The following is a 12675-nucleotide window of genomic DNA, read 5'->3' as shown; positions in this document are numbered from 1 at the left end:
TGTAATTGCATTCAAAAGCAGCATTTGATTAATTAGTCTGTTATTAGGATTATGTATTTGGCGAGTAATTATCGCACATATTACATATATTGCCATATAAAAATATATTTTATTGAAATCCCAATCTCTACCAGAGGGGGGCAGCAAATGCACAAATAAAAGGAAATAAAAATAGATAACACGCATATCAAAACACAACATTTCCATTACAAAAACATAACATTACGTTGAGATAATTTCCTTCATGCTAAAAGCTCTGGAACCCTTCTGGTACAGTTTCCCAGTTTTTCATAGTACTCCTTGCAGTTCAGCACCATGGAGAGGTAAAATCCCATATGAATAAAGCAGAGAACACTTAAACCTTAGACTGACTGTAGTCCTGTTATTAATGACCACCTGTATCAAACACAACTCCCAGCAAAAGCTTTCAGCTTCCAAGAGAAGAAAACGAGAAACGTAAATCTGCAAATCTGAGCAGCATGGGAAAGAATCTTGTTTCATGTTTCTTACAATGATAAGGTGGAACACTGTACTTGTGTTTACTCAATTATTCTTGTTGCACTGCTAAATGAATGCAAATCTAATCACCAACCAAAAGTCTGCCTTTAAAAATGATATCTCCCCAACTGTAGTTTTCAGAAATTGGGGCTCAAGACCCACTTTGTAGACGAGTATTTGGTTTCCTTCGAAATAAGTGCAGAAAATATACACACATATTGTTAGATCAGTCACTGCTATTGAGAATCTAGTAATCAAAAGATAAGGAATTGGTATAATCAGCCCTTGGCAATGTCACCAAACTCGTGGATCTCTCCCTGATATGCCCACATTGAAGTTGGCGACATCGGACTGATCCGATCAGATCATAGTGCATCCGATACGTGCAGTTGGATCGCGGGACTGCACACACGCACAGATGCGGCCGCGATCCGACGGGATTTTTTAACCTGCCCGATTGAGATCTGCCCGACTTTCGTCCAGATATTGATCGGGAAAGGCTGCTGATTCGGTCTGTCAGCAGATTTTATCGGCCCGTGTATAGGGGCCATAAGGTGGCTATAGATGTAGAGATCCGCTCATTTGGCAATGTCGCCAAACGAGCGGATCTCTCCCCGATATGCCCAAGTTGAAATGGGTCGACGATCAGATCATATGACCCGATGGCCCGACGATCGGATCATAGTGGATACGATAAAGGCGGTCGGATCGCAGGACTGCATACATGCACAGATGGATTTTTTAACCTACCTGATCAAGATCTGGCCGACTATCGGGACAATAAGCTGCCAACACAGTCTGTCTGCAGCTTTTATCGGGCCGTGTATGGGGGCTTTTAAGCTTCTGCCCCAGGCCGGTGTATCTCCAGCACCCAGGGAATGTGCTAACTGGGGACTGTGCCACCCCCAATCTTTTTTCGTCTCTCAGGTATGACTTGTATGGGCATGTGAGCAATATAGCATTTCTAGTAATGTACTGTACATGTGCCCATCCCAAGCCTGAAAAAGGTACAACAGGAAGACAAAAAGTTGGTGGTTGCACAGCTTACAGCGAAAACCCTGAGCCGGAGCAGCAGTCAGGGGCACTACCTGTGATTTCCTTTAATTGTTCCTTCCCTCGCCTTGTTCCCTGTTGCCTTTCAGTAGTATCTAAGAGAACAAATAAAGACAATTGCCAACCCAAACTGGCTTTCGGGCTGAGTCTGAGCCCCCACCTCTGCAACAAGGATTACATTATGTTCTACAGAGCAGGCAATATTTACCCCCACCCCTTATATTGTAAAATCTTCCTGTACACTAAGGGGCCGATTCATCAAGCTCGAGTGAAGGATTCGAAGTAAAAAAACTTCGAATTTTGAAGTGTTTTTTGGGCTACTTCGACCATCCAATGGGCTACTTCGACCTTCGACTACGACTACGACTTCGAATCGAAGGATTCGAACTAAAAATCGTTCGACTATTCGACCATTCGATAGTCGAAGTACTGCCTCTTTAAAAAAAACTTCGACCCCCTACTTCGGCAGCTAAAAGCTACCGAAGTCAATGTTAGCCTATGGGGAAGGTCCCCATAGGCTTGCCTAAGTTTTTTTGATCGAAGGATATTCCTTCGATCGTTGGATTTAAATCCTTCGAATCGTTCGATTCGAAGGATTTAATCGTTCGATCGAAGGAATAATCCTTCGACCGTTCGATCGTAGCATTTGCGCTAAATCCTTCGACTTCGATATTCGAAGTCGAAGGATTTTAGTTCCTAGTCGAATATCGAGGGTTAATTAACCCTCGATATTCGACCCTTGATGAATCGGCCCCTAAGCCTATATGTCTTATGCCATTCTTATTTTACATGGCTTCTGATGGCGCTACCTGACAATTTAATGGAGGAGTTCATCCTGGACAAGTCCCAAGGAAGAGGAAGACAAGATTCCACATAGCACAACACTAAGGTCCCTCAGTCAATGACAATTAACAAACAATGATGAATTCTATAACAATGTTTGTTTTTGCAACTGGTTCAGCAGAAGCAGATGATGTGATTGATTGATTTGGTTGTAGACCCAAGAGGCCCTCATTTTGTACAAGACGTTGGCAAACAACTAAGGATCCTTATAATTCCCTTAAAACACAATGGTAGGGTTGGGAAAATTCAACATTAATTACATGGCTGTAGGGTCCTTCTTCAGCATGTGAAACACAGTATCATTGGAGAAGGGGTGAATATCCCTAGAAAATGAAAGGTGGTCCCCTTAATTCATAATTCCTTTATCACTTTGGAAGGGAAAAAACAGTTTGAGATCAGACTTGTCTCCTGACCCTAACCAGATCTACGAATCCATACTAACCAATAAACAGGCAACGATGAAAAAAAAAAAAAAACGTCTTAGTTCAGCTGCCATGGGTCAACAGATTTGGTGAAACTATTGTGAAGGTTACTGGGTAAGTACTTTAGTGTTTAAATCACTATAATGTGACTTAGTGAGGACTCCCCATAACATCTGCATGTTAATCTATCCTCTGGGCCTCATTGGGACAGGACAAGGTAACAGACACAAATCATTATATGGTACTGGCTACAGTTACTGGGGCTAGATAAGAACGATAATGTAAATAAAAGTCAAGATTTTAATAAGGTTTGCAAAGAAGTGGGGGAGGCAGGTAATTCCACTGCAGAATAAAGTATTAGTCCAGCAGTAATAAAGACTTCTGTGGTGGGTAGAGAATGGCAGGTTTTTCCTGTTTTTCACACTTTGTACTCTGCCCCCTACACTATAAAAGATCCAGAGTAAATGATGGGGGCTATGTAGTAAATGTAAATAGCTGGTTTTATAGCAGAACTCACGTCATTTAGTCCACTGGCACAAGTCACATGCAATAACCAAGGTCCACCCAGTGTAAACTGTAGTCACATCAATGTGCAATTAACCTTAGCATGTGAACAAGTTTACCTCTAATTGACTAAAGCCAAATACTACTGCCTATTATGAGATCAAGGTTCCCAAACTGTAGAATTTCTGCCCCTAGAGGCTGCAGTGGCCCAGGGAGGAATATTGGGAGAATGTCTACTTGCTCTTCTAGAGATTCTTGAGGAACCTGGAAGTAATTGGGGGTCTTAAATTTTGTTCTTTACATGAATAAAGCTAAGTTTTCTTATATTTCTAATTTTAGTATATGCTAAAGGGACCCTGCCAAATGTTGACTCTCAACGAAGGAGATTAAACCAAAAATGTCTGAGGAGCACTGTTCTTCTACTCTCAAACCATCTCAAACAAATAAGGTGCCTATATAAAGACTGTGGTGTTGGAAACTGTTAATTTGAGGGCGATTTTTTTCTTTTAGTTTTGCTATAGCAGTAAACTTAAGAGTCAGATGTGAGGGAGAAATTCCAACTTATGTGTACCACAACTTTCTGAATAGGCCTTTTGTTTGTAACATTTAAGCAGGAGCAGTTGAATTTGTCCAAAGAAAGGTATTTAGAGTAGGGTGGTGCTACTTTTCCATTAACATGCCCATCATGCAGGTGTTTTGTTGGTCTTTTTATGGCAGGGTTGGTCAGCGCCCTCCCAATAAAACTAAAAACAAACACACAGGTATGGGACCTGTTATCCAGAATACTTGGGAAGCCTTAGATGGGAGATTTTTTCACCTACCAATACTGCAGAGAGTTCCCAGGTTTATCTAACAACCAGCAGGTAAGCAGCCAGAATAACATGGAGGATAGTGCAAAACAAGTATTACATGCATTTTGTAGAAACAGTCCCATTCTTCATATTTTGTGCATTTGAAAAAAGTGGTACTAAATTATCCTCAATGGGTGAATATGGGTATTATCCTCTTTTGTAGTAGAAGATTGAACAGCACCACCAACTCTTCAAGTTGTGCACAAATAAAGGCTTTTTAATTACTTGAAGAGTTGGTGGTGCTGTTCAATCTTCTACTACACAGTTTGCCAATGGGAAGTGGCCATTGTAGAACCATCTCCAAAGAATACTGAGAATCGATGTGCTGACTACTCTTTTCCTACATATTATCCTCTTTTGTGAATTTTACATCAGTGAAAGTTTATAACAATCCATTCTAAGCCTGTTGGTCACTCTGGTTTCCTAGGTGCCAGTCTGTGCCGCCAGCTTCTAACAAGGGCTTTGACACGAATTACCTTGTGGGAAATTGCAGTGGGTATACTGTTGAATAGACAGTCAGTATTTTAAATGACACTGGACCCTTAATATTTTGGACCATATTCTTCCTCAACAAAAAGGAAACCCATGCGGTAGCACCATTGCCCCAACGGCACAGTAAAAGGATCCTTGTTCCTTAATAATGTAAACCCTTCATGAATGTTGCACGCCATGCGGGCTGAAGTTACCCTAATCTCAAAACAGGGATGTCAGGGGGTGTTTAATTTCTAAGAAAGACACCCAATTGGCGCCACAGACCTGTTTTTAACCTTTGCTCTAAACTTTACACTAAAATCCCATTTATTCAGGCAACACATTCTGTTTCTCAGCTTTCAAATATTTCATCTCCGTCATAACATTGTATATATATATATTTGTCACGCACATATGTTGTACTTTGATGGTTCATGCAATGAAAGTAATTGGATCGACTTGGCAGAAACATTATCTCTTGTAGTGAGGTTCTTCCTAAGTGTAATCATATTTTGATGTACTTAACAGCCAGCTCGGGAGGAAGCTATTTTTAGGTGTCTGTCTTGAAACTGTGCCATACTATATATTACAATAGCTGGGAAAGATCAAAGGAACACACAAACAATAGGGTGAATGTCACCGGCGCAGCTGAGAATGATTTATATTGTCAACACTTAATGGAACACCAAAAACTTTCTGTACTAACGTTACCTTCTATGCTGTACTTACATTCATTGAAGAACTTGCTCTACACTACCCTTACATAAAGGCACACCAGGTCCGGAACTAGGTTTGTAGAAGAGGAAAATGTCCGGGGCATAATGGTGGTGATGGAGCTGCTCCGCACGTTCCTCTTCTGTCCTACCACTAGTTTGGGCCCTGGGCGAGAGAAATGGTGGCACCTTAGGATGAGGATAGTCAGTATTAGGACTGGAATGATGGGATTCATCAATCAGGGGTTGCTTTCAGTGTTCTCCATGGTAACTTGGCCCAGCAATATAGTATAATGTTTTCCACCCAGAATGCAGCTTTTTTTATCCATGTTTCCAACGTCCATGCAGCCATGCATTTGCCACAATTGCATTTGATGCATCAACTGGCCTTCTTGCCACAATTGGGTAAAAGTTGCAGCTAAAAGGTTTGCAGGCTTGGCACCTAAATAGCTTCAGAGTGTGATTGTATGGGCAAAAGTCTTCTACACGATTGACACTCAGAGGGGACCTTGGAATTACTGTCACACAGCACATTGGGACACAAGTGCCTGATGAATAGTGTCAATAACCCGTTTATACATTAGACTTATTGGGGGCATTTATCAACACTGGGCAAACTAGCACATGAGTAACTCTCGTAGTGCGCAATTACAATTTTTCTACTTGCAGCTAGCTTTAAAAAGCTAATCACTGATTGGTTGCTATGGGTAACTGCCCATGGGCAAATTTGTACAGTTTTGATAAATGAGCCCTATTATGTTTTCTCCACGCAGTCAACCCATATGTGCCACCTGTTACTAACTACAGTGGGAATCCCTTGGCATTATAGAAACAGGCAGAATTCTGCCCGAATATGCATTAGAGTATTTTTTGCCAGTGGAGAAACTGCCACATGTGCCATTAGACTAAAGGTTCACTATTGAGTCAGTTAGAGTACAGCAATAATATGGTCAAGTAGGAGATATGCAATCAAGCTATGATCCTTGATTTTGCATTAAAACCTATATCAAATCCCTTCTGTGCCTTCCATTCACCTATAAGAACACAAAGGACTTTCCTTCTAGATGCAGCTAGAAAGGACCAGCTAGAAACACTCAAACTTGACAGCCAACATAGATTTGTGGTCCATTTTACTATTGGTTGATGGATATTGAGACATGTTCTTGGTGTTTCCATTATTACGTTTACCCCTGGTATGTGCACATATTGATTATACGGTAGCACCAAGTATGGAATAACAAGTATTGCCCACTTTTACAATAACACAATCTAACAGCAGAGATGATAGGAGCTGAAGACACATTGATTTTGTGCCGATTAGACGTGTGACACTGATTACTTTCTGTTTCTCTGCCGGTGACGTGCAGCGCATGGGGATCAATACCCAGGAAACGCCATTTTGCCGCTGTTGGAATTTGCCTTCAACCCTAAAATGTTGCAAATATGTAATGTAAGGGTGAAAAATGTGCAAATGCAACTGCAGCTTCTTCTATGAAAAATAAATACATAGCAGGTTTGTTTTCATGTCTTAAGAAAACAAACCTGTGGAACCCTAAGAGTAACGGCACATAAAGTCAAGTGCTAATTCCAGTTCTTCGTTGTTTCCACACATAGCACGTCATTCATCAAAGCAGGCTGAACCGGCATATTGGTGCTAGGTGCCAGGAGCAGAAGTAGACACAATTTGTAATTGTTCGTACATAAAGACTTTAAATTGCCACTCACAGAAAATCATGAGCTGCTAATTTGGCCAAAACTGGCCAATTGGATATCAGAGGTTTGTTTAGATATCAGGTGGGATGGGTGGAAAACCCCCTCAGTTGGACAGAAGGTGAACAACCCATTCAATCATATGCCCGAGGGTCAATTTGGGTTGAAATGTGGATGGCTAAGCTGGACAATGTTTGACTCTACCTATTCCTTCAGGGTTGGGCAAGTTCTGGAACTGAAGTCTTGTCATTGAACACATAAGGACTCATTTACGTTTCCCTGGAACCCAAGTGAACTGTGGGGTTCAAGGGACTCTTCTCTGCAGTAGCATTGCTCCCCTTTTTTTGCACTTTGTACACTGGCCAGGAGGTTGTAAATGACCCCTAGGGAGGTTTAAAGATCACTGCAAAAAACTGGGCCATGTGTCTTCTAAAAATGGCTGTATCCTAATTTTATTCTATTGCCAATTTAGATCAAACTCAAACTCATAGGCTATGACTGAAAGGCCTTACATGTTCCTTAACACAAACAATATGCGGCATTGGGCACCCACACACATACACTCAATATAAACAAATCAAACATGAAACCATAAGAGAGCTATAAAATATCAATGAAAAGCTAGCCCTTTCTCTTTTGTGTGTGTATTTGCCTCTGCACTATAGGACACTGGGCAGCACAAAGAAGAAGGATATATTTAGCAAGACTTAGCCGCCGCTTCTATGTATCATTTGCAGGCTGTGAATATTCAGTTGGGGGCCTATCTAGATAGTACAACATGTAACAAGATTCTATTATCCCTAAGCCTTTTCTTATTTAAAGGTTGTTGAAAACAGATGTCTCTTTCATTGAGCACTTTGTTAGGTCCAGAGCAGGCCTACCTATGCTGACACTAACAGATGCTGAAAGCTCTTAATAAATCCCAACATGAGAACAGTGGCCACGCCACACCGTTCCTTTTTTTTTAGTCCATAATCTATAGCACCAATGTGCTTCCAGCAGCGTCTTCTCTTCTTACGGCTTCACAGCAATCTGGCAAAGCCATATGCTGAGACACTGCTATGATACACAAATACACTGACTATCGCTGAAGAACTTCTTTGAAATTACTGTTCTATATTTATCTTGTTCCTTCTTGATTTCTACTTTACTGTCTAGAAACATAGAATACTACTGATATATTGGCCTTCTAAACAGATCCGCTATCAATCTAACCATTTCTTCAGGACAACGGTCGGGACATTGCATATTATATCCAGTACTGACATTAAGATATATATTAAAGCAACTGATGTTTGTTTTATTAGTGACTATACCATGGTTAAAGGCCATGTAAAGTCTAAAATAGAATAAGGCTAGGAATGCTGTATTTTGTATACTAAATATAAACATGAACTTACTGCACCACAAGCCTTATCAAACAAATAATTTATGCTTTCAAAGTTGGCTACAGGGGGTCACCATCTTGTAACTTTGTTATACATCTTTGCAAGACTAAGACTGTGCACATGCTCAGTGTGGTCTGGGCTGCTTAGGGATCGTCATAAACAAAGCTGCTTGAGTTCTGCATGGCTGGGAAGTAAGGCGGGGGCTCCCCCTGCTGTTCATAAGTATGATTGTTTCCCTGCTCAGCAGTTAGGGACCATCTGACAATTCCTATCCACAGCAGTAAATGAAGGGAGAATTTCACTGAATACAGTCAGGTTTCTTATAAAAAGGGTACACATTTTTTAATTAAAGTATATTGGAGATAGGTTTCTTTTTCATTAAAGAAAGTAAAAATGGGATTTTATTTTTTTGCCTTTACATGCCCTTTAAGTTGGCCTAAAGTCATTATTTAGGTTGGGTAGCAGAAAGTCTTACTTCTGGAAGTTAAATTGATTGGCAGGGCCATTAGAGGACTATAGAGGTCATTTACTTAGACTAAGATCGTAGATATAGATCTCGGGATCTAGAGCAAGTACTGGAAATTCGAAACTAGGTGTAGAGCATGGCACTAATGGACATAGGTACAGAACTCTCTTGCGACCTGTAGTAAATGGCATAAAAGTTAGGACACAGGTGGAGGATATTTGCATGCCTTAGGGCGCAAAAACTTTGTAGATTGATCCAAACAAGAGATAGGTCAGGTTTATGCTTAATATTCTTCCACCTGGTCCTCACTTGTAGCCACCTACTTCTACTATGGCTTTTTCACACTGCATTGGAGTAACACGCTCAAAAATGATCTGGCACAAGATCCAGGGCCCTTCTGTGACTTGTGCTTTTTTTAATATAAAAGTCGATTAATCTCATAGTACGTAAAACACAGTACGTAGGTGGAGGCACTATGTTGTGTGTTAATTAGACATGCAAATTCGGTAGCATCTAGGGGTGGCAGGTAGTAAGGACAGGGCTTCCTTCTGGCCATCAGCACTGCATTCTGTACCTAGTTCAGGACTGCAGAGCACAGACAGACAGGTGCTTATAAAATGAATACAAAGGGGAAGTACCCCTGTATTACAATTCTACCTCTCCTATAATAAAAGGCATAGGTCATCTATAGGCTTTGCAACTTTTGCTCAATGAATTCTTTAGAAATTATTTAATATCCTTACAATTCCCATTAGGCAGTATATTATCCCATATCTATATTCCTGCAGATGTTAAATAACAGTTCAGAACCGGACACGCTTAAATCAATGGAAACATTTTCTTAAAAATGAGGTAATGTAGTAAATTTTACAACGTTTACAGCAGGTCTTATTAACCAATGCAGTCAATCACATTTAAAGTCCAGCAGCCGATTGGCCACTTAGCAAATGGCTTTTATTTTCCTGGAAGTGGTATAGTTGTGGTAACGGTATTGGGGGGCATATACATGTTCAATCCTTAAATGTTCAAGTTTTTTAATGGAGTGGGGTTCTGATGGATAAATAATAATAATCTTATTAACAATAATAATAAAAGAATATAACATTTAATTTACAGCAAATAATTTGTATTTAAAGGTCCTAAAGAGCCTAGTTATACATGGGGAAGTCCATTTGTACAAGGAGGTCAGCAAAGAAGCAAACATTTGATCTGTGTGCCCCAAGGGATGGATGTAATTGGGCTGATACAACAGTCTGACCAGGGGTCAATGATCGCATCACATAATGGGAATGTGCAGCCCAGTCTGGAAAGCAGCCATGGCTAATGCTGTAAATGTGTGACCAGCAACACAAAAACTTGAGTGGGAAAAATATAATTTAATAGGCAAACCTACCTCTCTGCACATAAAGCTTTTGTACACCTGACCCAAGGGTGACCATGAGTAGTGAATAAAGGGATCTAGTGCAAAGGTCCGTTTTGTGGACAGCAAAGGGGGCAGGGCATGTGATCCACAAACTGGGTGTAGTTTGCACAAGTCATAGGTGTGCTTTAGGCGTGACGGGGCATGGCCACGGCAAATCAAGGGCATGGTCTGGCTACGGCGCCCAGGTGGCTATGGTGGCACACAAAAAAACATATGTTGTCATTAATAATAATAATAATAATTATAAACAATGTCTAAACTGATGACAGTCCTGCATGGCCTAAAATAAATTAGAGGGAATACTGAATGTAGTCTAAGATCAAGGAAATCCTTTGGCCTGATCAGTCAAGAATGACCAACACCTGCCCATGTTTTGCTACCTTAGAAAAAAAGTCCCCCCTCTGTGTTGATACTTCAGTCCTGTGAATTCAAAATAAAAGGAGCAAAAAATACAGGATAAGATAAGGACAAGCATTTTATACATACTAACAGGTAGTATGCCTAAATGCTAAAGGGTGTATGGAGTCTACACAAAGCAGTTTACTTACATCTCCGGCTCCTTTTCATTTTGCTCTTTTGGCTGTGGCTGAAGAACGTTATTAACCAGCTCAGTGATCCCACTAAAGGGAAACCACCTGTTTGAATAAGCACATAATGCGTGACTGTAGAACAATGGAGAGAGATGGCCACTGGCCCACATGCCATCTTAGCCAATTGCTATGGACAGGCAGAAAAGCTAGTAGCCAATGGGGATGGCAGCGGCAACAGTAAGCCAGGAAAGGATGTAAGAAGTGCAACGTTTAACCATCAAAGCTATAGCTAAATTACAAGTTGCTTCTGCATGAAAGATCGTTTGAGAACATTCACAAATACAACATGTTAAATATAGAGTTATTCTGTTATCCAAACCCAGTGCTTCCCAATCTTTAGAGCTGGCACTCTTTGGGGGGGGGGGTCACTGCCTTGGTTCAAAGGCCATAGCCAGTCAGGGACAGACTAAGGTTGAAGGCTTATTTGTTTGTCTACATTCTGCCATATTGGAGGTCCATTAAAGCAAAATTTGGGGTGAATATCTTTAATGCCCTAGATATGCTTGAAACTATGGCTGATTCAGCAATGCTGCCATATTTGCCATGTTGTAATGAGCTACTGTTGGGCCTCATTTTGGGTTCATGGTATCATTTTGGGGAGTGAACCCGTTTTACTAATATTTTACAGTAAACACCCCACAAGATTGCTCCCTAAAAAGACAACCAATTCCCTAGATATTGTTCCTTTAGATTTCTGCTGAGCAGATCTGGATAACAGAAGAGAACCCATGACAGACCTTTAAATATGTAAAGAGCCCCTACATCTTTATTTTGTAAATGCTTCCTTATAAATATGAAACATTAGGATCTGATCATGTAAATAGTTTCCAGCTGTCTTGTTTCCCGTAGCTTCTATGTTACTGGCTTACGGCCTTGAGTCTAGCTAGTACTGTCTCCAGCAATTGTTATCACTACCGTTGACCTCCTATTGCTTTATTATACCATTAGCCAGCATTGTGCCCAAGGGTTAGTGGTACAGTATGAGATCATTGGGGCATGGTTAGAGGAAAGGTAAATGCTGATGTCTCTCACCTACTAAAATACATATCAAGGAATGTAATGCTTGTGTGGTTTAAGAATGTTACAAATGCTCTATCATGTCAGGGCACCCGAGTTTAGCTATAGGTTCCCTTTTACTTGGCCCACAATCACGCAGGAGAAGACTACATCCAGCTAACGTGGATGAAGTAAGAAGCTGCATGCAGCTGTCTTACAAGCCAATCAGAAAGCAGATGACACACTAGATGCAGCCTATAACATATTAACATCACCTAAAACCAGGGATCTTCAGTCGGTGACTCTCCAGCACTGGACTACAACTCCCAGCATGCCCCTAAGCATGCACAGCCTCTGCATCAGCTCCAAGCATCCCCTTACCCACCTCTTGCTGAATAGTCCATTAGCCGCTCTCTTTGTCCTATACAAGGAGTTGTAGATCAACCGTATCTGGATAGTCACAACCTGGAGATCTCTGACCTAAGACCATCAGAGTTGCAGGAAGCAGAACACAGCAAATACAAAACAAAAAATCAAGCCTAGTGCACCGCAAAGATCATTTACTTACTGTGCCGGCTGGGCTTTTTGTTCTTCTTTGACCCTAAAAAGATAAGTTTGCACAGCTGAGTGCAATACATACGGAAAACACAAACAGTTTCTACAGCAGGACAAGGAACGTTAGCACAAGAAAGAGACGCCCTCTCAGAGCGCACCCACTTCCCACCCTCTAGCGCTCTTACTCCCAAT

At 41.0% G+C, this 12675-nt stretch overlaps 1 protein-coding gene across 32 annotated transcripts in view; it reads right to left on the bottom strand.

Moving 5' to 3' along the window:
- The window catches only part of LOC108719750 (regulating synaptic membrane exocytosis protein 2), a 358076-nt gene that overhangs the window by 308518 nt on the left and 36883 nt on the right, over nucleotides 1-12675 (bottom strand). For 23 of the 32 annotated variants that reach the window (XM_041567991.1, XM_041567957.1, XM_041567969.1 and 20 more), the window contains exons 2-3: nucleotides 12497-12529; nucleotides 10891-10977 (exon numbers count right to left, since the gene is read on the bottom strand). The exons of the other annotated variants lie outside the window; for them this stretch is intronic. In XM_041567991.1, the coding sequence (XP_041423925.1) occupies nucleotides 10891-10977; nucleotides 12497-12529 (120 nt within the window). The remainder of the gene's footprint in view (nucleotides 1-10890; nucleotides 10978-12496; nucleotides 12530-12675) is intronic. 32 annotated transcript variants of the gene reach the window in all.

This window comes from Xenopus laevis, chromosome 6S (genome assembly GCF_017654675.1).
Source record: "Xenopus laevis strain J_2021 chromosome 6S, Xenopus_laevis_v10.1, whole genome shotgun sequence".
In the NCBI taxonomy this organism is placed as follows: Eukaryota; Metazoa; Chordata; class Amphibia; order Anura; family Pipidae; genus Xenopus; species Xenopus laevis.
This window is presented reverse-complemented; position numbering and strand designations above follow the sequence as displayed.